The sequence below is a fragment of the Babylonia areolata genome, chromosome 14 (assembly GCF_041734735.1).
Source record: "Babylonia areolata isolate BAREFJ2019XMU chromosome 14, ASM4173473v1, whole genome shotgun sequence".
Classification (NCBI taxonomy): domain Eukaryota; kingdom Metazoa; phylum Mollusca; class Gastropoda; order Neogastropoda; family Buccinidae; genus Babylonia; species Babylonia areolata.
The window spans coordinates 17,779,409-17,805,838 of NC_134889.1; the positions used below are offsets into that span (position 1 = coordinate 17,779,409).

The 26,430-nt window shown below is 45.3% G+C and overlaps 1 protein-coding gene across 1 annotated transcript in view; it reads left to right on the forward strand.

The window, feature by feature from the left end:
* Positions 1–287: 287 nt before the first annotated feature.
* Positions 288–26,430, forward strand: part of LOC143289630 (nose resistant to fluoxetine protein 6-like) — a 71,279-nt gene continuing 45,136 nt past the window's right edge. The window contains exons 1-13 of the mRNA XM_076598674.1: positions 288–467; positions 1,541–1,601; positions 10,237–10,477; positions 10,561–10,682; positions 13,719–13,885; positions 14,575–14,665; positions 15,041–15,128; positions 20,090–20,322; positions 21,141–21,308; positions 21,879–21,975; positions 23,580–23,672; positions 24,518–24,686; positions 25,183–25,262. Of these exons, the coding sequence (XP_076454789.1) occupies positions 288–467; positions 1,541–1,601; positions 10,237–10,477; positions 10,561–10,682; positions 13,719–13,885; positions 14,575–14,665; positions 15,041–15,128; positions 20,090–20,322; positions 21,141–21,308; positions 21,879–21,975; positions 23,580–23,672; positions 24,518–24,686; positions 25,183–25,262 (1,790 nt within the window). The remainder of the gene's footprint in view (positions 468–1,540; positions 1,602–10,236; positions 10,478–10,560; positions 10,683–13,718; positions 13,886–14,574; positions 14,666–15,040; positions 15,129–20,089; positions 20,323–21,140; positions 21,309–21,878; positions 21,976–23,579; positions 23,673–24,517; positions 24,687–25,182; positions 25,263–26,430) is intronic.

Below are 26,430 nucleotides of genomic sequence, written 5' to 3' on the forward strand. Positions count from 1 at the left end.
TTCAAGCCCATGTTCGCTTTGTTGCTGACACCTTTCCCAACCAGCACCAAGGACGTCAGCTGTGCATCGAACTATCTCCAGCTGCAGTACCACCCGAATACTCTGGAAGAGTGGGAGTCAACACGGTTAATGAATTTTAACGTTTATGGATGCCTTGTCCTCACCATTATTATGTAGGGAGAAAAAACCAGTCCTGGCCAATTACAAACTGCATGGTAATTCCTCTTACAAGACTTAGCAGTGCCTGTGTGTCGAAGTGTTGAAAGAGCTGCACTGGTGCTCTCACAATGCTACTGCTGCAAAGCCCAGCGGTCAACAAAACAACATCCTTGGCCTTCAGAGATGTTCGTGGGTGTTTGACCATCACCCACACCAACTGCTACAAAGGCTTGTTCAACCCTTCATGGAGTGTGCTGCCAGTCAGGGACCCCCAGCAAGAGAACCTCGTCAACAGTCTGTGTCCAGAGGTGTGCTGCCAGGCGCATCATGCAAGACCAGCTCTGTCACCAGTGTCTAGGACAGGACTGTCTCTACCAACAGTGTCTAAGACAGGACTGTCTCTACCAACAGTGTCTAAGACAGGACTGTCTCTAAGGCAGGACTGTTTCTACCACCAGTGTCTAGGACAGGACTGTCTCTACCAACAGTGTCTAGGACAGGACTGTCCCTACCAACAGTGTCTGGGACAGGACTGTCTCTTCCAACAGTGTCTAAGACCGGACTGTCCCTACCTACAGTGTCTAAGACAGGACTGTCTCTACCAACAGTGTCTGGGACAGGACTGTCTCTTCCAACAGTGTCTAAGACAGGACTGTCTCTACCAACAGTGACTGGGACAGGACTGTCTCTACCAACAGTGTCTAAGACAGGACTGTCCCTACCAACAGTGTCCAAGACAGGACTGTCTCTACCAACAGTGTCTAAGACAGGACTGTCTCTACCAACAGTGTCTAAGACAGGACTCTCTCTAAGGCAGGACTGTCTCTACCAACAGTGTCTAAGACAGGACTGTCTCTAAGGCAGGACTGTCTCTACCAACAGTGTCTAGGACAGGACTGTCTCTACCAACAGTGTCTGGGACAGGACTGTCTCTTCCAACAGTGTCTAAGACAGGACTGTCTCTACCAACAGTGACTGGGACAGGACTGTCTCTACCAACAGTGTCTAAGACAGGACTGTCCCTACCAACAGTGTCCAAGACAGGACTGTCTCTACCAACAGTGTCTAAGACAGGACTGTCCCTACCTACAGTGTCTAAGACAGGACTGTCTCTACCAACAGTGTCTAAGACAGGACTGTCTCTACCAACAGTGTCTAGGACAGGACTGTCCCTACCAACAGTGTCTAAGACAGGACTGTCTCTACCAACAGTGTCTGGGACAGGACTGTCTCTTCCAACAATGTCTAAGACAGGACTGTCCCTACCACCAGTGTCTAAGACAGGACTGTCCCTACCAACAGTGTCTGGGATAGGACTGTCTCTGCCAACAGTGTCTAAGACAGGACTGTCTCTACCACCAATGTGATGAACTGTGCTCAGAGCACATCCATTGAAACCTTCAGGACAAGTGATTTCAGCCAGAAGACCAGTAAGAACAATGGTAAGGGGGAAGAAGGGGAGAGGGGGAGATGCGAGGAATGGGAAATAAGGAAATGAAACGAGAAAAACAAGAAAATCAGACAAGACCAAGAGGCAGGGTGTTTTATGGCCTCCCATACATGGACTTGAGAAGGAACTCCCGTTCATTGAGTCAGTCATCAGAAAGCATGTCGCGGTGGACGAACATCTTGGACCAGAACCGGCAGATAAGGACAGGGCAAATCAAATCAATCAAAACCACTTTACTGATCCGCATTGGAATTCATTTGTGTAGTCACAGGCTCGTTATAAACATATGATATTATAAGGCACATAGTAAAAAAAAAAAAGAGATTAAAACTGGTATATATATTGTTTTTTATTTAATCGGTAATAATTGTCGATAGACTAAAGCCACATCCACACCCACCCATCCCCACATACAGGCTTTGAATGCATACATATAATTATGTACATATCAGATTGGATTTCTTCCACAGAATACCACGAGTTCTTATCAGTGCGCCAAGAGCGTGCTGCACACGGAACCTCCGTTTACCGTCTTTTCCGAACGACTGGGCGCTCAGTTTGATTTTCCAGTGAGACTTGGAAGAAAGGGCGAGGCCCGGGAATCGAGCCCAGACCCTCGAGGACACTGTATAGGCAACTCAGCATCTTAACCATTTTCCTCTGTCAGTCACAAAAGCAGTTAAATCAGCAACTTGTGGAACACGAGTGCATCACTGGTCATAAATATCAGCGACAAACGTTCATGTGACACCGTGTGTGTGACAAGGGTTCGACCCGTCCCATCAATCGTACAACAAATCAGTCGATCGATTTCTTTTATCTGGCGGTGTAATAGCCACTACCTACCCCCCTGTTGCATTTTACCCCAGGGAATGTGGGCTAGCCTCAACTGACCCCTAAGGGTATTAGTGGCCAGTCAAGATAGACTCCCCATCCCCCACTTCCCAACACCCTTGTTGGAAATTACCCTGTTTATGCTGGTCTAATCAAGCTATTGAAAGAGGAATGGGTGTCGTTCTGGGCTGTAGCCTGCACCGACCCCACCCCCTCCCTTCCATTACAACTAACCCCCCTGGAGACAAACGTCGGGAAGTTGTAATTTGATAACCTGTATTAAGATTCTAACTAGACCAAATGTCTGCCGGAGGTAGGGTGTGGGGCAAGGGGGCTATCTCAAGCTAGCCCAGAATGACACTGATATCGATGGATAGGGGCGGGGTGGGGTGTGGGGGAAGGGGGCTATCTCAAGCTAGCCCAGAATGACACTTATATCCATGGATAAAGGCGGGGTGGGGTGTGGGGCAAGGGGGCTATCTCAAGCTAGCCCAGAATGACACTGATATCGATGGATAGGGGCGGGGTGGGGTGTGGGGGAAGGGGGCTATCTCAAGCTAGCCCAGAATGACACTTATATCCATGGATAAAGGCGGGGTGGGGTGTAGGGGAAGGGAGTTATCTCAAGCTAGCCCAGAATGACACTTACATCCATGGATAAAGGCGGGGTGGGGTGTGGGGGAAGGGGGCTATCTCAAGCTAGCCCAGAATGACACTTACATCCATGGATAGGGGCGGGGTGGGGTGTGGGGGAAGGGGGTATTTCAAGCTAGCCCAGAATGACACTCATATCCATGGATAGGGGCGGGGTGTGGATAAAATCCAACTTAGGAGGGGGTCACTTCTGACTGGTTGCAGTTTATCCCCAATGGTCATTCCAGGCAGACTACACAGACCCCGGGGTTAAGGTCATTCCAGGCAGACTACACAGACCTCGGGGTTAAGGTCATCCCACACAGACTACACAGACCCCAGGGTTAAGGTCATTCCGGGCAAACTACGCAGACCCCAGGGTTAAGGTCATTCTAGGCAAACTACGCAGACCCCAGGGTTAAGGTCTTTCCAGGCAAACTACGCAGACCCCGGAGTTAAGGTCATTCCACACAGACTACATAGACCCCGAGGTTAAGGTCATTCCACACAGACTACACAGACCCCGGGGTTAAGGTCATTACTCACAGACTACACAGACCCCGGGGTTAAGGTAATTCCACACAGACTACACAGACCCCGGGGTTAAGGTCATTCCAGGCAGACTACACAGACCCCGGGGTTAAGGTCATTCCACACAGACTACACAGACCCCGGGGTTAAGGTCATTCCACACAGACTACACAGACCCCGGGGTTAAGGTCATTCCACACAGACTACACAGACCCCGGGGTTAAGGTCATTCCAGGCAAACTACGCAGACCCCGGGGTTAAGGTTATTCCACACAGACAACACAGACCCCGAGATTAAGGTCATTAAAGGCAGACTACACAGAACCCGGGGTTAAGGTCATTACTCACAGAATACACAGACCCCGGGGTTAAGGTCATTCCAGGCAGACTACACAGACACTGGGGTTAAGTCATTCCTCACAGACTACACTGACCCCGGGATTAAGGTCATTCCAGGCAGACTACACAGACCCCGAGGTTAAGGTCATTCCAGGCAGACTACACAGACCCCGGGGTTAAAGTCATTCCACACAGACTACACAGACACTGGGGTTAAGGTCATTCCTCACAGACTACACTGACCCCGGGGTTAAGGTCATTCCAAGCAGACTACACAGACCCCGAGGCTAAGGTCATTCCACACAGACTACACAGACCCCGAGGTTAAGGTCATTCCACACAGACTACACAGACCCCGGGGTTAAGGTCATTCCACACAGACTACACAGACCCAGGGGTTGAGGTCATTCCACACAGACTACACAGACCATGAGGTTAAGGTCATTCCTCACAGACTACACAGACCCCGAGGTTAAGGTCATTCCAGCCCATAGTTGACTCCGGGGTAAAACTGCACGTGGGTACAAATATGTTGCTACAATGGTAACAGTTTGTATGGCAGTCCAAAGTTGATTTCACTGGGGTCCGCTAACTGCTCTGGGAGGCTGGGCTGACAGTGATTTGCAGGCAGACACCAATGAGCCATCGGGGATCTGCTCCAACTTGGATGGTGCAGTGGAGCTCAATCGTTGTCAGCTCAGTGGTTTTCTCGCATCCAGCAGTTCTGTCCCTTTTCTTTTTCAGATTCTTCGTTTCACTGAGGCAAACGCAGTGTGTGTGTGTGTGTGTGTGTGTGTGTGTGTGTGTGTGTGTGTGTGTGTGTGTGTGTGTGTGTGTGTGTGCGTGTGTGTGTGTGTGTGTGTGTGTGTGTGTGTGTGTGTGTGTGTGTGTTTACGGACATGAATTATACCACAGACAATACTGAAAGTACCGAGTCAGCCAATAAATACATCATAAAGTGTAACGTTACGATTTTTTAAATAGATAAACCACGCACGCGCACACATTGTGACGCTGCACGCACGCAACACGCACGTACGCAAACACACACACACACACACACACACACACACACACACACACACACACACACACACACACACACACTTTATCACACTGCGTCTAGAAGATTGAGCATACAGCCGACACTTACGTACAGGCCAGAGGTCAAAGATCAGTTCACCATGTTGACATCATTCAGCGATAGAGAGACAGGGAGGGAGACAGAGACAGACAGGGAAGGAGACAGAGAGACAGACAGGGAGACAGAGACAGGGAGACAACGGGAGACAGACAGGGAGACAGACAGACAGAGACAGACAGGGAGATAGAGACAGAGATGGAGACAGAGACAGACACAGAGACAGAGACAGCGAGACAGAGACAGACAGGAAGGGAGACAGAGACAGGGAGACAGAGACAGACAGGGAGGTAGAGACAGACAGGAAGGGAGACAGAGACAGGGAGACAGAGACAGACAGGAAGGGAGAGACAGACAGGAAGGGAGACAGAGACAGGGAGACAGAGACAGACAGGAAGGGAGACGGAGACAGGGAGACAAAGACAGGGAGGTAGAGACAGACAGAAAGGGAGACAGAGACTGACAGGGAGACAGAGATGGAGACAGACAGCTTCAGACAGGGAGACAGTGACGGACAGGGAGATAGAGACGGAGACAGAGAGGGGGGAGAGACAGGGAGACAGACAGGGAGATAGAGACGGAGACAGAGAGGGGGGAGAGACAGGGAGACAGACAGGGAGATAGAGACGGAGACAGAGAGAGGGGGGAGAGACAGGGAGACAGACAGGGAGATAGAGACGGAGGCAGAGAGGGGGGAGAGACAGGGAGGCAGACAGGGAGATAGAGACGGAGACAGAGAGAGGGAGACAGAGACAGGGAGATAGAGACGGAGGCAGAGAGGGGGGAGAGACAGGGAGACAGACAGGGAGATAGAGACGGAGACAGAGAGGGGGAGACAGAGACAGGGAGACAGACAGGGAGATAGAGACGGAGACAGAGAGAGGGAGACAGAGACAGGGAGACAGACAGGGAGATAGAGACGGAGACAGAGAGACAGACAGGGAGATAGAGACGGAGACAGAGAGGGGGGAGAGACAGGGAGACAGACAGGGAGATAGAGACGGAGACAGAGAGGGGGGAGAGACAGGGAGACAGACAGGGAGATAGAGACGGAGACAGAGAGACAGACAGGGAGATAGAGACGGAGACAGAGAGGGGGGAGAGACAGGGAGGCAGACAGGGAGATAGAGACGGAGGCAGAGAGGGGGGAGAGACAGGGAGACAGACAGGGAGATAGAGACGGAGACAGAGAGGGGGGAGAGACAGGGAGACAGACAGGGAGATAGAGACGGAGGCAGAGAGGGGGGAGAGACAGGGAGACAGACAGGGAGATAGAGACGGAGACAGAGAGGGGGGAGAGACAGGGAGACAGACAGGGAGATAGAGACGGAGACAGAGAGAGGGGGGAGAGAGGGAGACAGACAGGGAGATAGAGACGGAGGCAGAGAGGGGGGAGAGACAGGGAGACAGACAGGGAGATAGAGACGGAGACAGAGAGAGGGAGAGACAGGGAGACAGACAGGGAGATAGAGACGGAGACAGAGAGAGGGAGACAGAGACAGGGAGACAGACAGGGAGATAGAGACGGAGACAGAGACAAACAGGGGGGAGACATAGACAGACGGAGACAGGGAGGGAGATAGAAACAGGGAGATAGAGACAGACAGGGAGGGAGACAGAGACAGACAGAGAGACAGAGACAGTCAGGGAGGGAGAGACAGAGAGGGAGATAGAGACAGACAGGGAGACAGAGAGGGAGACAGAGACAGTCAGGGAGGGAGAGACAGAGAGGTAGGTAGAAACAGAGACAGACAGGGAGATAGAGGCGGAGACAGAGACAGACAGGGAGACAGAGATGGAGACAGGGAGACAGACACAGACAGGTAGACGGAGACAGAAATGGAGACAGATAGAAAAAAGTAGCCGGGGTCAAATCAGACATGACCTCACTTTCCATCCCACACGTGCGGTAACCTGGCATGACCTCAGTGACTCACGGCCTCTGTGAAGGGGCCACGCCCAGTTGCATCAGTCGGTCATCTGGCACGTGTAAACAGCCTGACTCCTTGCATATTCTTTGACCCAGGGACATAATCAAGTGGCAGAAATGTCGTTACAACTGGCAGCAGGAGGAGGGTATCCCTCCGCCCGTCCATAATTATTTCTTCGTTTGCCCCTGCATGAATTACTGCCGTGGGCTGCTTTGTGAGGGGTATCAGAATAGGTCTGCACCATTGTCCAAACTGACACCAGTTAGATATCGGTTTGGTTTGTTTGTTTGTTTGGTTGGTTGGTTGGTTGGTTGGTTGGTTGGTTGTTTTTTTTTTGTGTGTGTGTGTTTTTTTGTTTGTTTGTTGTTGTTGTTTTTTTTGGGGGGTTGTGTGTGTGTGTGTGTGTGTGTGTGTGTGTGTGTGTGTGTGTGTGTGTGTTTGTTTGTTTGGTTGGTTGGTTGGTTGGTTGGTTTGTTGTTGTTGTTGTTGTTTTTGTTTTTGTTTTGTTTTGTTTGTTTGTTGTTGTTGTATTTTTGTTTTGTTTTGTTTTTGTTTTTGTTTTGTTTTTTTTGTGTGGGGGGGGATGGGTGGGGGGGCGGGGGGGGCTCAAGGCCTGAGTAAGCGGGTTGGGTTACGCTGCTGGTCAGGCATCTGCTTGGCAGATGTGATATAGCATATATGGAACGCAGTGACGCCTCCTTGAGCTACTGATACTGATACTGATACTTTCAGTGCTGCATTTTAAAATAAAATAAAATAAAAACTCGGGATTGCAGTATTGACTTTCAACTGATCTGCTCAGCGTTGTCCTTTGGTGACTTTCGTGGTCAGCAAGGCGTTGCATGGGCGTCACTGCATGTACCACCCCCGCCTTCCCCTTGGAGAAGAAAGATGACGGAAGAGTGGGGATGGAAATGAAGAGAACTCTAAAACGAACAATCAAGATGTATTCACAGTGTCACACATTTATGGGGGCTAGAAAATCTGGTGCTCTGGGTTGTTCCCCTTGGCTTCTGGATTTCGTGACTGGACTATTATCCATGGAAGAGAGTGCATTGGCTCTGTACAGGTGTATGTGTGTGTGTCGGGGGTGCGGGGGGCCGGGGATGCGGGGTGTGGGGGCTAGGGGGTGGGGGTGGGGGGCGAGGGTGTGTGTGTGTGGATGGGGGTGCCGTGCGCGCGTGTGTATCTGTGTGTGTGTGTGTGTGCGTGCGTGTGTGTGTGTGTATGTGTGTGCGTGCGTGCGTGCATGTTTACGAGAGAGAGAGAGAGAGTGTGTGTGTGTGTGTATGTATGCATGTATGTATGTATGTATGTATTTACATACGTACTCTGTATTTCATAATGATATCAAACACTGCTGAATAGCTTGGCTTTAAACATGTATGTCTCTGTTTTTGTTATAGTATTATATTGATTTTTGCCTGTTCTCTTACTGTGCTTATCGCATGTGTATGGTAGTGATTATTGTATGTGATGCTTACATCAACTTAGCAGTTAGCATTTTATATCTTTCTATATTCATTTGGATATTGGATGACTGAGACTGCGGTTATCAGTGGATGTCTATGGTTGTGAAATTCCACACCAACTTAACATTTATAAGCTTTTTTTTTTTTGTCTTTTAATGTATTCATACCGTGCATAGTTTGAGTAGCATACACCACACGTGAATTTCTATCGTTTTTGATTATGGATGTATTCTGTATCTGTATCTGTAACTTCAGTTGAAAATAGACCCGGTGAACGTTGACGAACGAGGTTATCGTCGTATGCAACGCATGATACTCACTGACCAAGGACATCTATTGGACTCAAGCTTTGTGCAGACGTTTATCGCTCGTTGACTGCCATCCGAAATAATACTGATGTGTCATAACAAGATAGCGTGAGGCTGACTGACCGGGACATCACTGTTATCAACAGAAATGGACAGCGTTGCTTCTAGTCCAGCCAGCGATTATCAGGACTGCTCAGCTACTAATTAGAACCAAAAAAAATCAACCCTGAAAAGGACCTGAGATCTATGAATAGGTACAGCCCAAACAACGTATGGTCCGACTGACTTGCACCATCAGAACAGGGACGCTGTAATGCAGTGAACTCATTAGCTCTCGCTGTCCGTGTCAGAAGTGATTACGGTTGGTGTCGTTTGACTGTACAACGGGTCCTGATCGTCGGCTGAAAAATAAACTTGACCAAAAATATCGGAACAACAATCGTAAGGTCAGTGTCTTGTCAGTGAAAGTTTGTGAGCTTCTCTCTCTCTATCTCTCTCTCTCTGAAAAATATATACCACCTAAGTACTGTCGACAGCCATGTTTATTCAAGCTGAGTTTATTATTGTCATCCACGAGACTTGCTGATAATATATGGAATCTGGCACTGTTTTTACACCAGGCATTTAAATTTCGGGATATCGTGACATCTTAAGATGCTGTACTTCATTGCAGCGTTTATGTTGTGTACTTATTATGGTTGGTTATATATTTTCATTTTGTTTGTTATTACTTATATTGTCACTTACCCCTTCATAAGGGGCCTACACCTATTGATGAATAAATAATCTGAATCTGAATCTCTCTCTCTATTAGTTTCAACATAAATCTTTTTTTTTTAAGCGTATATGTACCGTATATGTAAAATGAACAAATATAGAAACAATCCCGCCTCTCTCTCTCTCTCTCTCTCTCTCTCTCTCGTCGCTCTCCCTGCCTGTCTACTTGTATGTCTATCTGTCTGTCTTTGTCTATCTGTCTCTTTCCATCTACCTATGTAACTATCTCCTTTTCTTCTTCTCGTATTTCCGTGATTTTCTCTTGCTTGCTCACTTTTCCCTCTTTTTTTCTTTTTTTTCGTTTTGCTGTTGTTTATTTATTTGTTTTCGAGGGCTGTATGAAAAAAAGCATATATGCTTAATCTATCACCCTCAGAAAATAAAAATTATTCATTCATTCATTCATTAAGTTCATTCTCTCTCTCTCTCTCTCTCTCTCTCTCTCTCTCTCTCTCTTATAATTATATATCATAATATAGTAGATATATGTTCTTCTCTTTTGAGACTGTTCCCTATTTCTGTCCTTTTTTTTTTGTTTTTTTCTGGGTTTTTTCTTCTTTTGGGGGGGGTGTGGGGGGGCCGTGGGGGGGGCAGGGGGGGTTGTTTGTTTGTTTGTTTATTTCCTTTCATTTTTCACTGATTTAATTTCTTATCTTCCCAGCAATGAAGACACCGGGTATGGTGCCTGCCACACTACTGGTGCTTCTCCAGCTTTTCTCCGGATTTCCAGAATGTTCGACATCTTCTGACGAGGACTCCACCGACCAGGCCTTTCTTTACCCTACTTACGTCCAACGCTTCCAAATCCTGTCACAGCTGGTCTTCCAAGCACGTGACCCGGAGTTCGAAAAGAATTTGTTTCAGTTCCAAAAAGAAGTCTCCAAGGGACTGAATTCGCTGACGTCTGCTGCAGTTTTGCGAGAAGCCGAGGCAGTGGTGACCAGTGTTGCAAATGGCGTTCACGTTGCTCCGTGGAATTGTTCAGGAATGTTCAGGACGGGTGGGCAGCTCCGTGCTATGAGAAACAGGTGGTGTCAGCTGTGTGTGCCAACCACACAACGGCCATTGTCAACGGTGTGTTGGCTAACCAACTGTGGGCTTCACAGTGTGAGTACTGATGTGTGTGTACTGTTAACTCTGTGTGTGTGTGTGTGTGTGTGTGTGTGTACGTGCGCGCGCGCGTGTGTGTGTATATGTCTGTGTCTGTCTGTCTGTGAGCATGTGTCTCAGTTTCTGTGTATGTTTGTGTACCACATCTGTATATATGCGTGTGCTCATGTTTTTTTTTATTCTTAATTTTATATGTGACTCACTAGTGTAAACAAAGTGAGGCTATGTTATAATCCGGTGTTAGGTTGTGTGTGTGTGTGTGTGTGTCTGTGTCTGTGTCTGTGTGTGTCCGTGGTAAACTTTAACTTTGTCCGTCAACACCAAATTTGGCTTGAAAATAAAGAGGGGAAAAATCTTCACAGTCATACCAATAACAGGTTGTAAGTCTCCCGAATAAAGCCGTGTTTCCGGATCATTAACGAATGATTTCGTTGAGGCAATTTCCGGATTCTGAACACACCATTTTACCGCATCCCAGTTGCCGAAACGAAGGTTATGGTTGGTAAGAAGACGACGTGACCTGGTTTTTCTTGTTCGCAATTAAAAGGAAAGAAATACAAATACTAGACAGACACATACAGTGACACTCAATACACCATCGACGTGTTTACAGCATGTGAATATTCTAATATGGATACTGAATTAACTAGAATGAACATAAAAGAAAAATTGAATAGACCACTGGAGAGTTCCGTGCTTACATGACTTATAGAGGTGCGTCACATGATCTGTGCTCTCGAACTTGATTGTCCCTCCAAAATTTCGAGCAACAAGGCGATCAAGAGAGGCAGGTGCAAAACAGAAGGCTTCTTTTTTTCGACTTTTTGCTTTATTGACTCACTTGTGTAAACAAAGTGAGTCTATGTTTTAACCCGGTGTTCGGTTGTCTGTGTGTGTGTGTGTGTGTGTGTGTGTGTGTCCGTGTGTCTGTGGTAAACTTTAACATTGACATTTTCTCTGCAAATACTTTGTCAGTTGACACCAAATTAGGCATAAAAATAGGAAACATTCAGTTCTTTCCAGTCATCTTGTTTAAAACAATATTGCACCTCTGGGATGGGCACAAAAAAATAAAAAATGAAGCCTAATTATATGCAAACTGCATTTACTGTTATATTTATATTTTTTTGTATTCTCTAAACTTGGCACTTTGATCTGATATTCTGACCCAACAACAAGAGCAGTCATTATTATCATTTTTTGTTCAAACAGGAACTTCTTTTGCTAAGCATGGAAGTTTTATTTATTTTGCAAACGTTTTGGTGCAGATAGTAAAAACGGGAAATTACTCTGTAATTAATGCTAGGGGACTTAATTCGAATCTGGTTAGGACTTCTTTTTTTTTTTTCTTTTTTTTTTTAACGCGAAGCTTTATAATAACAAATACAGAACACATTTTAACGATTAGATTTTTTTTCAGTGTATCACAAGTGAGTCTTGAAGGCCTTGCCTCTCTTGTTTTTTGTTGTTGTTGTTGTTTTATTGTGCACATGACACTTCTTTGTACAGAGTTTAGTTGCAGCAGTGGAGGTTAACAACTAAAGAAATTCGGGACAGCACATGATTGCTGCTTTTGCCTATGTGGATTACCTTTGGCATTGCTTGCGATTTCGAGTAAAAAATAGATGCGCATGCGCATGATCCAATATGGCCACGGAACTCTCCAGCGGTCTGTTGACCGTTTCACAGATTTTTTTTTTATCAGCCTAGTCTGGGCTGGTCTGTGCAGATCTTGTATGTTTTTTTCTTGTTCGCAATTAAATTGAGAGAAATACAAATTCTGAGCAGAACACCTACAGTGACGCAGACTACATCATCGACGTGTTTACTCCATAATTATGTATGTTTTAAAGTGGATACTCAATTAACTAGAATGTACATAAACGAGAAAATGAATCGACCGTGTCGGACTTTGCCAGCGAGTGTAACTAAACTTGTTGATCATCTGTCTTGATCCATAGAAAACGGCTTAATGTTTCAGTGTGCTTCAGACGATGGCAACGTCTTTTTCACCGCGGACTGACAAGAATTCTTAAATGTCCAAGATATACCAAAATAACATGATTTATACAGCGTTATCTCTTCGAATACTGCAATCGATTTATCACGCTTGAAAAAAAAGCATATTTGATAACTAATTTTTTTTTATGTCATTGCTGAATCCGCGCTAGTGATCTGACTAAGACAGTTTCTTTCAACGCGAACACGCTGTGTTTTTTTTTTCTCTTTTCTTGACCCGAAGCTTTATAACAACAAATACAGAAAACATTTTACCTATTAATTAAAAAAAAATCATTTATCTATCTATTTATTTATTCTATTTTTCTTAAGTGTGTCACAAGTTAGTCCTGAAGGCCTCGCCTTTCTTGTTATGGATATGTTTATGTGTGCGTGGCCTTGTATTTTAAGACATATGTCGGTTTCATACATGTATATTCCTAGTCTTTTTGTGAAGCGTGTAAACCCTAACTGCTGTGAAGTCGCACATAATAGAAGTATCCTTTTATTGATAAATTGATGATATTGAATGGTTCGCTTGTGTATGTAGAGTCTATCTTTATTTCCAGTACATTGAATAAAGTTAGCAACTCGTTCTGAACACCCACTCCTCCCCCCCTACCCCTCCCCTCCCCGCCCCCTTTCACACCCCCCCCCCCCCCCTCCATCCCTGACTCCAGATACAGTTTTGGACGCCATGAGAAAAGTTGAATCTACAACAGTGAAAAAAAATAACCTGGACAGGTACAATGCAACAGAGCAGCAGGAGCACACACACACACACACACACGCACACACACGCACACGCACACACACATACACACGCACACACGCACGCACACACACACACACACACACACACACACACAGAGAGAGAGAGAGAGAGAGAGAGAGAGAGAGAGAGAGAGAGAGAGAGATACATATATTGCTCTCAAATAAATCTATGCTCATTATTTATCGTGGCAAACAACAGAATTATGGATTAACTGCATTCTCTCTTCACGCACCCCAAAACTCCCCCACGCCCCTTCCCAGTCTTGGATGCCATGGGCAAACCTCCGGCAGGCCTGTTACAAGGAGCAACCCACTGGCCTGGAGCCTATGAGCAGTGCATGTCACTGCGCGTCGGACCTTTTCCCAACGACACGCACCTGCCACCATTCTCCGGAAAGTACTGCACTGCCAGCGTTCGACGAACACCGGTATGAGGTCGTGTTTTGTTTTGTTTTGTTTTGTTTTGTTGTTTCTGTTTACCGTTGGACGTACATCGGTATGGTGTATTGTTTTGTTTTATATTGTTTGTTGTTGTTGTTGTTGTTGTTGTTTCTCTTTTATTTTAGTTTGTTTGCCGTTCTACATACCCCTGGTATGATGTATTGTGTTGTGTTGTATTGTTTTGTTTTAATATGTCTCTTCTATTCTAGTTTTGTTCTGTTTTACGATTTTACTTTATTTAATTTCACTCTATTTTTGTGTGTGCTCTTGTTCTAATCTGTTTCATTTTATTGCTTTTGGTGTATTTTCATTTTGGCTATTCTAGAAAAAAATTTTTTTTAATGTTTTTGTTTATTGTTTGTTTGTTGAGTTGTTTATTCTTTTTTTAGGGAGGTGATATTGATTGATTTGTTTGTTTGCTTGTTTAGTTGTTTTTTGTTTGTTTATTATTCCTCGTTTAGTTGTTTGTTTATTCTTTGATGGGGAGGGGTCTATTCAGTTATATTCTCATTTGTCATTTCATTTTTTTTTCCAGATACTTGATAATGTATTTTGTTGCAGCTTACTGAAAGTAGTTTGTTTTTCAGAAATGATTTACTGTAGTTTCTTTTTCGGATACCTAGTAATGAATTTGTTTACTGATTCCTTTATTTACGTATTTGTTACACACTTTCAGACTGCATCTCTTCCGATCAACAGCATTCAGCTTGGCATCTGTATCCCCGATAGCTGCTCGGCTACCGACATGACTATCCTCATTCGTCAGTGTGAGTTTTGCTGATGGTAACACACACACACACACACACACTCTCTCTCTCTCTCTCTCTCTCTCTCTCTCTCTCTCTCTCTCTCACGCACACACACACACACACACACACACTCGCAAGCGCGCACACACACACACACACACACACACACACACACACACACACACACACACACACACACACACACACACACACACACACACACACACACACACACTCACACAACATGCACGCACACATGTACACAACACACATTGGATACGATTGTACATTCGTCATTAGGTTTATTAGTTTATTTCATAATTGATTAAATTGATTTTATTTATTTGCCTATTTCTCTGGGGGGTTTTCTGTTTATTTCTACTTTTGTTTCAGATCTCACCAAGAACAAGCGAACAGAGAAGGTGAGCGTGACGTGTATAGCTCAGGAGGACGATCTGGATACCAAGGCCATTGTGGCCATGTAAGTGATATCTGTGCTGTCTTAGTGTGAAGGGAAGGCCATTGTAGCCATGTGAGTGGTGTCTGTGCTGTGTTAGTGTGAATGGAAGGTCATTGTGGCCATGTGAGTGATGTCTGTGCTGTCTTAGTGTGAAGGGAAGACCATTGTGTCCATGTGAGTGATGTCCTTGATGTGTTTGTGTGAATGGAAGGTCATTGTGGCCATGTGAGTGGTGTGTGTGCTGTCTTAGTGTGAAAGGAAGGTCATTGTGGCCATATTAGTGGTGTGTGTGCTGTCTTAGTGTGAAAGGAAGGTCATTGTGGCCATGTGAGTGGTGTCTGTGCTGTCTTAGTGTGAAGGGAAGGTCATTGTGGCCATGTGAGTGGTGTGTGTGCTGTCTTAGTGTGAAGGGAAGGTCATTGTGGCCATGTGAGTGATGTCTGTGCTGTCTTAGTGTGAAGGGAAGGTCATTGTGGCCATGTGAGTGATGTCTGTGCTGACTTAGTGTGAAGGGAAGGTCATTGTGTCCATGTGAGTGGTGTCTGTGCTGTCTTAGTGTGAAGGGAAGGTCATTGTGTCCATGTGAGTGATGTCTGTGCTGTGTTAGTGTGAAGGGAAGGCCATTGTGTCCATGTGAGTGATGTCTGTGCTGTCTTAGTGTGAATGGAAGGTCATTGTGGCCATGTGAGTGGTGTCTGTCTGTGCTGTCTTAGTGTGAAAGGAAGGCCATTGTGTCCATGCGAGTGATGTCTGTGTTGTGTTAGTGTGAATGGAAGGTCATTGTGGCCATGTGAGTGATGTCTGTGCTGTCTTAGTGTGAAGGGAAGACCATTGTGTCCATGTGAGTGATGTTTTTGCTGTGTTAGTGTGAATGGAAGGCCATTGTGGCCATGTGAGTGGTGTGTGTGCTGTCTTAGTGTGAAGGGAAGGTCATTGTGTCCATGTGAGTGATGTGTGTCTGTGCTGTCTTAGTGTGAAGGGGAAGACCATTGTGTCTATGTGAGTGGTGTGTGTGCTGTTTCAGTGTGAAGGGAAGGTCATTGTGGCCATGTGAGTGGTGTCTGTGCTGTCTTAGTGTGAAGGGAAGGTCATTGTGGCCATGTGAGTGGTGTCTCTGCTGTCTTAGTGTGAAGGGGAAGACCATTGTGTCTATGTGAGTGGTGTGTGTGCTGTCTTAGTGTGAAGGGACGGTCATTGTGGCCATGTGAGTGATGTCTGTGCGAGCTGTCTTAGTGTGAAGGGAAAGTCATTGCGGCCATGTGAGTGGTGTGTGTGCTTTCTTAGTGTGAAGGGCAGGCCATTGTGTCCATGCGAGTGATGTCTGTGTTGTGTTAGTGTGAATGGAAGGTCATTGTGGCCATGTGAGTGATGTCTGTGCTGTGTTAGTGTGAATGGAAGGTCATTGTGGCCATGTGAGTGGTGTGTGTCTGTGCTGTGTTAGTGTGAAGGGAAGGCCATTGTGGCCATGTGAGTGGTGTCTGTGCTGTCTTAGTGTGAAGGGAAGGTCATTGTGGCCATGTGAGTGGTGTGTGTCTGTGCTGTCTTAGTGTGAAGGGAAGGCCATTGTGGCCATGTGAGTGGTGTCTGTGCTGTCTTAGTGTGAAGGGAAGGTCATTGTGGCCATGTGAGTGGTGTGTGTGCTGTCTTAGTGTGAAGGGAAGGTCATTGTGTCCATGTGAGTGGTGTCTGCTGTCTTAGTGTGAAGGGGAAGACCATTGTGTCTATGTGAGTGGTGTGTGTGCTGTTTTAGTGTGAAGGGAAAGTCATTGTGGCCATGTGAATGGTGTGTGTCTGTGCTGTGTTAGTGTGAAGGGAAGGTTATTGTGGCCATGTGAGTAGTGTCTCTGCTGTCTTAGTGTGAAGGGGAAGACCATTGTGTCTATGTGAGTTGTGTGTGTGCTGTCTTAGTGTGAAGGGACGGTCATTGTGGCCATGTGAGTGGTGTGTGTGCTGTTTTAGTGTGAAGGGAAAGTCATTGTGGCCATGTGAATGGTGTGTGTCTGTGCTGTGTTAGTGTGAAAGGAAGACCATTGTGTCCATGTGAGTAATGTCTTTGCTGTGTTAGTGTGAATGGAAGGTCATTGTGTCCATGTTAGTGGTGTGTGTGTGCTGTTTTAGTGTGAAGGGAAGATCATTGTGGCCATGTTAGTGGTGTCTGTGCTGTTTTAGTGTGAAGGGAAGATCATTGTGGCCATGTGAGTGGTGTCTCTGCTGTCTTAGTGTGAAGGGACGGTCATTGTGGCCATGTGAGTGATGTCTGTGCGAGCTGTCTTAGTGTGAAGGGAAAGTCATTGCGGCCATGTGAGTGGTGTGTGTGCTTTCTTAGTGTGAAGGGCAGGTCATTGTGTCAATGTGAGTGATGTCTGTGCTGTCTTAGTGTGAATGGAAGGTCACTGTAGCCATGTGAGTGGTATCTTTGCTGTGTTAGTGTGAAAGGAAGGTCATTGTAGCCATGTGAGTGGTATCTTTGCTGTCTTAGTGTGAAAGGAAGGTCATTGTGGCCATGTGAGTGGTGTCTGTGCTGTCTTAGTGTGAAAGGAAGGTCATTGTAGCCATGTGAGTGGTATCTTTGCTGTCTTAGTGTGAAAGGAAGGTCATTGTGGCCATGTGGGTGGTGTCTGTGCTGACTTAGTGTGAAGGGAAGGTCATTGCGGCCACGTGAGTGATGTCTTTGCTGTGTTAGTGTGAATAGAAGGTCATTGTGTCCATGTGAGTGATGTCTGTGCTGACTTAGTGTGAAGGGAAGGTCATTGTGTCCATGTGAGTGATGTCTGTGCTGTCTTAGTGTGAAGGGAAGGTCATTATGGCCATGTGAGTGGTGTCTTTCTGTGCTGTCTTACTCCATGTAAGTGATGTCTGTTCTCAGTAAAGACAACACAGTAAATAAAAGCAATAAACATGTGTCCCCCACAGTGTGATGTGCTCAATAAAGACAGTAAACATGTGTCCCTAACAGAGTGAAGTGCTCAATAAAGACAATAAACATGTGTCCCCCACAGAGTGAAGTGCTCAATAAAGACAATAAACATGTGTCCCCCACAGTGTAATGTGCTCAATAAAGACAATAAACATGTGTCCCTCACAGAGTGAAGTGCTCAATAAAGACAATAAACATGTGTCCCCCACAGAGTGAAGTGCTCAATAAAGACAATAAACATGTGTCCTCCACAGTGTAATGTGCTCAATAAAGACAGTAAACATGTGCCCCCCAAAGACTGATAAACTCAATAAAGGCAATAAACATGTGTCCCCCACAGTGTGATGTGCTCAATAAAGACAGTAAACATGTGTCTCTCACAGAGTGATGTGCTCAATAAAGACAATAAACATGTGTCCCCCACAGTGTGATGTGCTCAATAAAGACAATAAACATGTGTCCCCCACAGAGTGATAAACTCAATAAAGACAATAAACATGTGTCCCCCACAGAGTGATGTGCTCAATAAAGACAATAAACATGTGTCCCTCACAGTGTGATGTGCTCAATAAAGACAGTAAACATGTGCCCCCCACAGTGTGATGTGCTCAATAAAGACAATAAACATGTGTCCCCCACAGAGTGAAGTGCTCAATAAAGACAATAAACATGTGTCCCCCACAGTGTGATGTGCTCAATAAAGACAATAAACACGTGTCCCCTACAGAGTGAAGTGCTCAATAAAGACAGTAAACATGTGTCCCCCACAGTGTAATGTGCTCAATAAAGACAATAAACACGTGTCCCCCACAGTGTAATGTGCTCAATAAAGACAATAAACATGTGTCCCTCACAGTGTAATGTGCTCAATAAAGACAGTAAACATGTGTCCCTCACAGTGTGATGTGCTCAATAAAGACAATAAACACGTGTCCCCTACAGAGTGAAGTGCTCAATAAAGACAGTAAACATGTGTCCCCCACAGTGTAATGTGCTCAATAAAGACAATAAACACGTGTCCCCCACAGTGTAATGTGCTCAATAAAGACAATAAACATGTGTCCCTCACAGTGTGATGTGCTCAATAAAGACAGTAAACATGTGTCCCCCACAGTGTGATGTGCTCAATAAAGACAATAAACATGTGTCCCCAACAGAGTGATGTGCTCAATAAAGACAATAAACATGAGCCCCCCTCAGTGTAATGTGCTAAATAAAGACAATAAACATGTGTCCTCCACAGAGTGATGTGCTCAATAAAGACAGTAAACATGTGTCCCCCACAATTATGATGTGCTCAATAAAGACAATAAACATGTGTCCCCAACAGAGTGAAGTGCTCAATAAAGACAATAAACATGTGTCCCCCACAGAGTGAAGTGCTCAATAAAGACAATAAACATGTGTCCCCCACAGTGTAATGTGCTCAATAAAGACAATAAACATGTGTCCCTCACAGAGTGATGTGCTCAATAAAGACAATAAACATGTGTCCCTCACAGTGTGATGTGCTCAATAAAGACAATAAACATGTGTCCCCCACAGAGTGATAAACTCAATAAAGACAATAAACATGTGTCCCCCAATGGGCAGCACAGTAAATAAAGACAATAAACGTGTATTTGCATTTTGTATTTCTTTTTTATCACAACAGATTTCTCTGTGTGAAATTCCGGCTGCTCTCCCCAGGGAGAGCGCGTCGCTACACAACAGCGCCACCCATATTTTGTATTTTTTCCTGGGTACAGTTGGTTTTTTTTAAATTTGTTTTTCCAATGAAAGTCAGTTTTTTCTACAGACTTTTGCCACGAACAACCCTTTTGTTGCCGTGGGTTCTCTTACGTGCCCTAAGTGCATGCTGCACGCGGGACCTCGGTTTATCGTCTCATCCGAATGACTAGCGTCCAGACCACTACCCAAGGTCAAGTGGAGGGTGAGAAAGTATCGGCGGCTGAGCCGTGATTCGAACCAGCGCGCCGCTCAGATTCTCTCGCTTCCTAGGCGGACGCGTTACCTCTAGGCCATCACTCCACTTGTGCGTGTATGTGGTGTGTGTCCCCCACAGAGTGATCTGCTCAGCACTGCTGGCATGTATGGCAGTGGGCACAGTCCTGGACGTCCTGCTCATCCAGAGACCCAAGTGGCAGCAGCAGCAACAACAACAACATCAGCCACATCAGCAACAGCAGCAACAGCATCAGCAGTCTGACGCTGTGACGACCAACGGGCACTCGATAGAGGAGAGCCTGCCTTTGGTGGCCAAGAAAAGAGCAACCAAAGCTAGCGTCCCTGAAGTGGGTCAGTTAACCCCCTTGTCTAAAGAAAAAAAGAAGAATTTATAGATACTAAACCAGCGTTTTAACAATTTATAATGATTTTAAAGAAGCATTTCTTATTCTAGATCTGCATTTATTTTTTTATGCTATTTAGCAATGTGTGTGTGTGTGTGTGTGTGTGTTCAAATAAATATGGTGTACTTATAGTATATTTTTTCAAATGTTTTTATTGTCTGTTGCGAGTCATGAGTTGGTGTTTATGCATGTTTGTTCAGTGCCATAATTTAACTATCATGTGTGCAATACGATATGTTTATGAGTTATAATGCTTAATTCATGGCAGGGTTTCTTATTTAGGAATCTTTATCTTAATGTACCAAATACTTTAGAACCTAATTCTTTTACTGCATGTTGCATTTATGTGAATACTGAACCTGCCATATTACAATTTATAATGATTTTATAGAAGCATTTTTTGTTCTAATATTGTGTTTCTTAATATTCATTTTATGTTAGAGTGTGTTTGTGTGTGGTGTGTGTGTGTGTGTGTGCGCGCGTGTATGTGGTGTGTGTGTGTGCGTGCGTGCGTGCATGCGTGCGTGTGTGTGTGTGTGTGTGTGTGTGTGTGTGTGAATATATCTGTATGTATGTGTCTCACTCTGTGTGTGTATGCCTGTGTCTGTCTCTGTGTATTATATCTGTATGTATATGTGTTACTCTGTGTGTGTCTGTGTCAGCTTGTGTGTGTATGTGTCTGTGTGTGTATCTGTATGCATGTGTGTTACTCTGTGTGTGTGTGTGTGTGTGTGTGTGTGTGTGTGTGTGTGTGTGTGTGTCCAGGCACATGCAGCAAGTTGTTGATGTCGTTCTCGGTGTACACCAACGCCGTCAAACTGCTGTCCACTGACCAGCCAGCCGGCAGCCTGACGTGTGTGCACGGCATCCGATTCCTCTCCATGACCTGGGTCGTCCTCGGTCACGCCTTCGCTTTCATCGGGTACTTTTCGGGTAGGTAGGCGGGCGGGCGGGTTGCGAGGAGAGCTTCAGTAGTGCGGAGAGGATGTGGGGATGTGTGGTATGGGCGGGGTTGACGTGATGACGATGAAGAGGAAGATGATGATGAGGAGGAGGAGGATGATACGTGGTTAGCGCCTATCCTTGGTTAAATACTCAAGCTCTGTAAACATTTGCACAACAGACTGCCTACCTGGGTAGAGCCGCCGACTTACAGTTGCCATTCGGGCATGTGGTGCTTTACTTTTGGTGAACAGTGTATTTCGCTTCAATAGGTAACCATTACACACAGTGCAAGTTCCCAGGTTGTCGTTAACTTTTGGTGAACCGTGTATTTCACCTCAACAGGTAACCGCTACACATTGTGCAAGTTCCCAGGTTGTCGTTAACTTTTAGTGAACAGTGTATTTCTCCTCAACAGGTAACCTCTACACATTGTGCAAGTTCCCAGATTGTCAACTTTTAGTGAACAGTGTATTTCTCCTCAACAGGTAACCTCTACACATTGTGCAAGTTCCCAGATTGTCGTTAACTTTTGGTGAACCGTGTATTTCTCCTCAACAGTTAACAGCTACACGTACACAGCAAAGGTGAACAAGAGGTGGACATTCCAGGCCATCTCCAACGCCACCGTGTCCGTAGATTCCTTCTTTGTGCTGAGGTGAGTGCTTTGATGTCAGAAAGTGGAACGGGGGCGTTTATTCCACCAAGAACGGTATGCAGCACAAACGTCAGTTGCCATGGTGAAAGGGAGTGTTTGTTATTTCTGTTCGTGTGACCAAGTTGTGATAGCGTCAGCTTGGCGAGGGGCCTTAATTTTCTTTAAGAGATTTTTAAAGAATTTAAATTTTCCTGCTCGCAAGCGCCAAGTTGTAATGGCGTTAGTGGTGGAGGGTATTAATTTATTAAGAGATTAAAAGAATTAAAATATCCTTGCTCACAAGCGCCAAGTTGTAACAAAGTGCACTTGGTGGTAAAGGGCTGTGGTTTAGGGATGGATTTAATTTGGATAAAAGATATGAAACATTAAAAGAAATATAATTTGGATCTGTTCTGTGATGGATCTTTATCCTGCCGGATCAAAATCCTGTCGGTGATGGCCGCACTTTTGTAGCTGTGGTCCCGAGTGGCATTAAAGGGGACGGTACAAAAGAATTAACTATTCATTGATTTACTGAATTAAAGGATAGAAAAGAATCCCCGCGCATGCCCAGGAGACATACAGAGGCCAGTCACAAAAGGGTTTTCTGTTTTATTTGCTTCCAGTTTACGACGGAAAGGCTAAATGACACAGTAGCCTGTCTGTCTGTCCATCTGTCTGTTTGTCTGCCTGCCTGCCCGTTTGTCTGTCTGTCGCTGATCGGTGTGTTTGTTTCTCATGGTTCATATCTGTCTTTGTCACTTTCTGCCGTCTCTCCTCGTTTGTACCCGTCTGTCTGCCTGTCAGTCTATCTCCTTGCGTGTTAAAATGCACTGTGCTTACTCCACTACCTCCGTGAAATAAAAATTCGTTGTTTTTTTGTTTTTGTTTTTTTTTTTTCCTTTTTTCTCCCAGTTTCTCTGTCTCGTAGTCTCTTTATTTATTTATTGAGACGTCTTGCAACAGCGCACTCCCTGACTCTGTTTCTCCCTCTCTTCTCCCTCCCCCCTCCCCTCTGCAGCTGGTTGTGTAAAGCGCTTAGAGCTTGGTCTTTAATTAAGAACAGGCGCTGCAAAACTTCTCATATCAATCAATCAATAAATCTCTTTCGTTTTCATACATCCGACTTAGCGGTTCGTTGTTTCTGATATAAACAGTGTGCTGGAAATCCAACACAATATCCCTTAAAAACAAGGACTGTAACTGAAGTACTGTTTTTGTGCCTTATTCCTCTGCCCTTGTGGACTTTGAATATCGGTTCATATAACTCCAGTATAATTGAAAACCCAATGCTTTTACGATTTTCTTTTCTGTTAAAACCTCTGGAAGGCAATGTACGATTCTGTATTTGACTGCTTCGCTCAGATTACTTAGAGTATATTCACTTGACAGTTTGCTGCGTGTCTTGGGTAATTGTTTATTCCTGTTTGTCATGCCAATGTTTGTGTTCTTTTCGTCCAGTTGGTTTGTTATAATCATATTTTTTTACATCGGAAAGTGTTGACAGTGTTCAAAGTTCATACCTTTGATATGTCGGGTTTGACCTTACTGTATGTGAGTGTGTGCATGTGTGTGTGCACACGCGTCCCTGCATGTGTGCGTGTGCGTGTGTGTGTGTGTTTCAGTGGACTGCTGGTGTCCTACCTGACCCTGAAGGAGATGAAGAAGAAGGGGGTACGACTCAACTGGTTCCTCTTCTATTTCCATCGCTTCTGGAGGTGACCTGTCCATGTCTTCTGTTCCTTGTCTTGGCTTTGTCACGTTTGTTTGGTGTTTTCACACACACACACACACACACACACGCACGCACACACACAAACACACACATACACACACATCCCTATTACTCGACATATTGCCTTCCTGAGCAGAACAGGTTTTCAGGAATGGAATGATACTTGACATGAAAGATTGGATGTTATTTCTGCATTGTACGATGTAAATTATGGTTCTGTTTTTCTCTGTTCGGGTACTTATCGAGCGACTCTCGAACTATTATATTATTGTCCAGAAATATAGTATTACATGTATATTGATATTTATGTGCGAATTATTATTTAAAATGTGCCTTATTAATTTTATGTCAACCTTTTCAAATGGGGCCATGCAAATGATTGACTAAAACATCGTTAACGTGATCGTTTGTCTCTGTCACCGTTTGTTGTTTTATTTATTTGTATTTGTATTTCTTTTTATCTCAACAGATTTCTCTATGTGAAATTCGGGCTGCTCTCCCAGGGAGAGCGCCTCGCTACACTACAGCGCCACCCATTTTTTGTATTTTTTCCTGCTTGCGGTTTTCTTTGTTTTTCCTATCAATGTGGATTTTTCGACATAATTTCGCCAGGAACAACCCTTTTGTTGCCGTGGGTTCTTTTACGTGCGCTAAGTGCATTTTGCAAACGGGACCTCGGTTTATCGTCTCATCCGAATGACCAGCGTCCAGACCACCACACACATGTCAGCCTCTTCAGAGGGGCCATGGCATTGATTGACTGAAACATCGTTAACGTGATCGTTTCTATCTGTCACCGTGTGTCACGTGCACGCTGCTGTCTCCCAGACTGACGCCGGCCTACATGCTGGTCATCATGGTCTTCACCTGCCTCAGTCCCTACTGGGGCTCCGGACCCTTCTGGTCGGGCTCCAATGTCGGCGACAGACGCAACTGTGAGGATAAGTGGTGGACCAACCTCCTCTACATCAACAACCTCGTCCACTCCGACAAACAGGTGATTTCCCCCCCAGAGAAATACCATGTCAACACGGCTTTCTTCCTGCTGCAGTGGGAATTCATTCACAGCTTGGTCTTTTGTGAAGGACTGTGACTCTCAAACTAGAAGGCAAGATTGCACTGGCTCTTAGTGCAGCAGCCTTGGAGGCTAGTTGGTCTTTGGGGATCATCGCAGCGCCGACTGTCCTGGAGCCCTCTTGGCCGAGGGAGTGGGTGTGTAACTTGGGCAAGACACTCTCCACTATAATCAGATTCTAGCCTAGGTAGTCCGGGCAGCAGTTGCTTCATCTTCAACACGAATGATAATTATGGATGTGTGTGTGTGTGTGTGTGTGGAGAGAAAGAGAGAAATGAATGGGGGGCGGGGAGGGGCGTTTTGTCATATCCTCTAATCATTTCTCACCTCATCTAATTGTTTATTTGTTCGTTAATTCGTTTATTTATTTATTTGTCGACATATTTGTTCACTTACTCACTCACTTCCTTGTTGACAGTGTCTGGGTCAGTCGTGGTACCTGGCCAATGACATGCAGTTCTACATCCTCAGCCCCCTCATCTTTGTGCCCTTCTACTTGTGAGTACGTCTGTCTGTCCGCCTGGTTGTCAGTGTGTCTGTCTCTCTGTCCGCCTGGTTGTCAGTGTGTCTGTCTCTCTGTCCGTCTGGTTGTCATTGCTTCTGTTTGTCTATCTGCCTGTTTGTCAATGCGTCTGTCTGTCCGCCTGAGTGTTTGTGTGGGTGTGTGTGTGTGTGTCCGTCTGCCTGTTTGTCAGTGAGTCTATCTGTCCGCCTGTTTATTGGTGTGTCTGTTGATCCGCCTGTTTGTCAGCGCGTCTGTCTGTCTATTCATATGTTTGTCAATGCGTCTGTCTATCCGCCTGTTTGTCTGTCGGTCTATGCGTCTGTTTGTCAACGAGTCTGTCAGTCTATGCGTCTGTTTGTCAGTGCGACTGTCAGTCTCTGTGTCTGTTTGTCAGTGTGACTGTCAGTCTATGCATCTGTTTGTCAGTGCGACTGTCAGTCTATGCGTCTGTTTGTCAGTGCGTCTGTCTATGCGCCTGTTTGTCAGTGCATCTGTTTGTCTATCCGTATGTTTGACAGTAAGTCTGTCTACCTATCCGCCTGTTTGTCAGTGTGTCTGCTTGTTAGTGCGTTTGTCTGTCTCTCTGCTTGTTTATCAGTGCGTTTGTCCGTCTGTCCGCCTGTTTGTCAATGCGTCTGTCTGTCTTTCCGCCCGTTTGTCAACGCGTCTGTCTGTCTGTCTATCCGCCTGTTTGTCAGTGCGCCTGTCTGTCTTTCCGCCTGTTTGTCAATGCGTACTGTCTGCCTGTTTGTCAGTGTATCTCTCTGTTTATCCACCGAAATCAGGCCTTTGGATGTGTGACGAGGCACAGTCCTTTGTCTTCTCCCGTCGTTTGTTGTATTGTTGTTTCTCTTGTATCGTTGCATCTCTTTCAGAGAGAACAAAGTATTGTTGCATCTCTTTCAGAGAGAACAAAGTATTGTCGTATCTCTTTCAGAGAGAACAAAGTTTTGTAGTGTCTCCTTCAGAGAGAACAAAGTATCGTTGCATCTCTTTCAGACAGAAGAAAGTATTGTTGTATCTCTTTCAGAGAGAACAAAGTATCGTTGCAACTCTTTCAGACAGAACAAAGTATTGTTGTATGTCTTTCAGACAGAACAAAGTATTGTTGTATATCTTTCAGAGAGAACAAAGTATCGTTGTTTCTCTTTCAGACAGAAC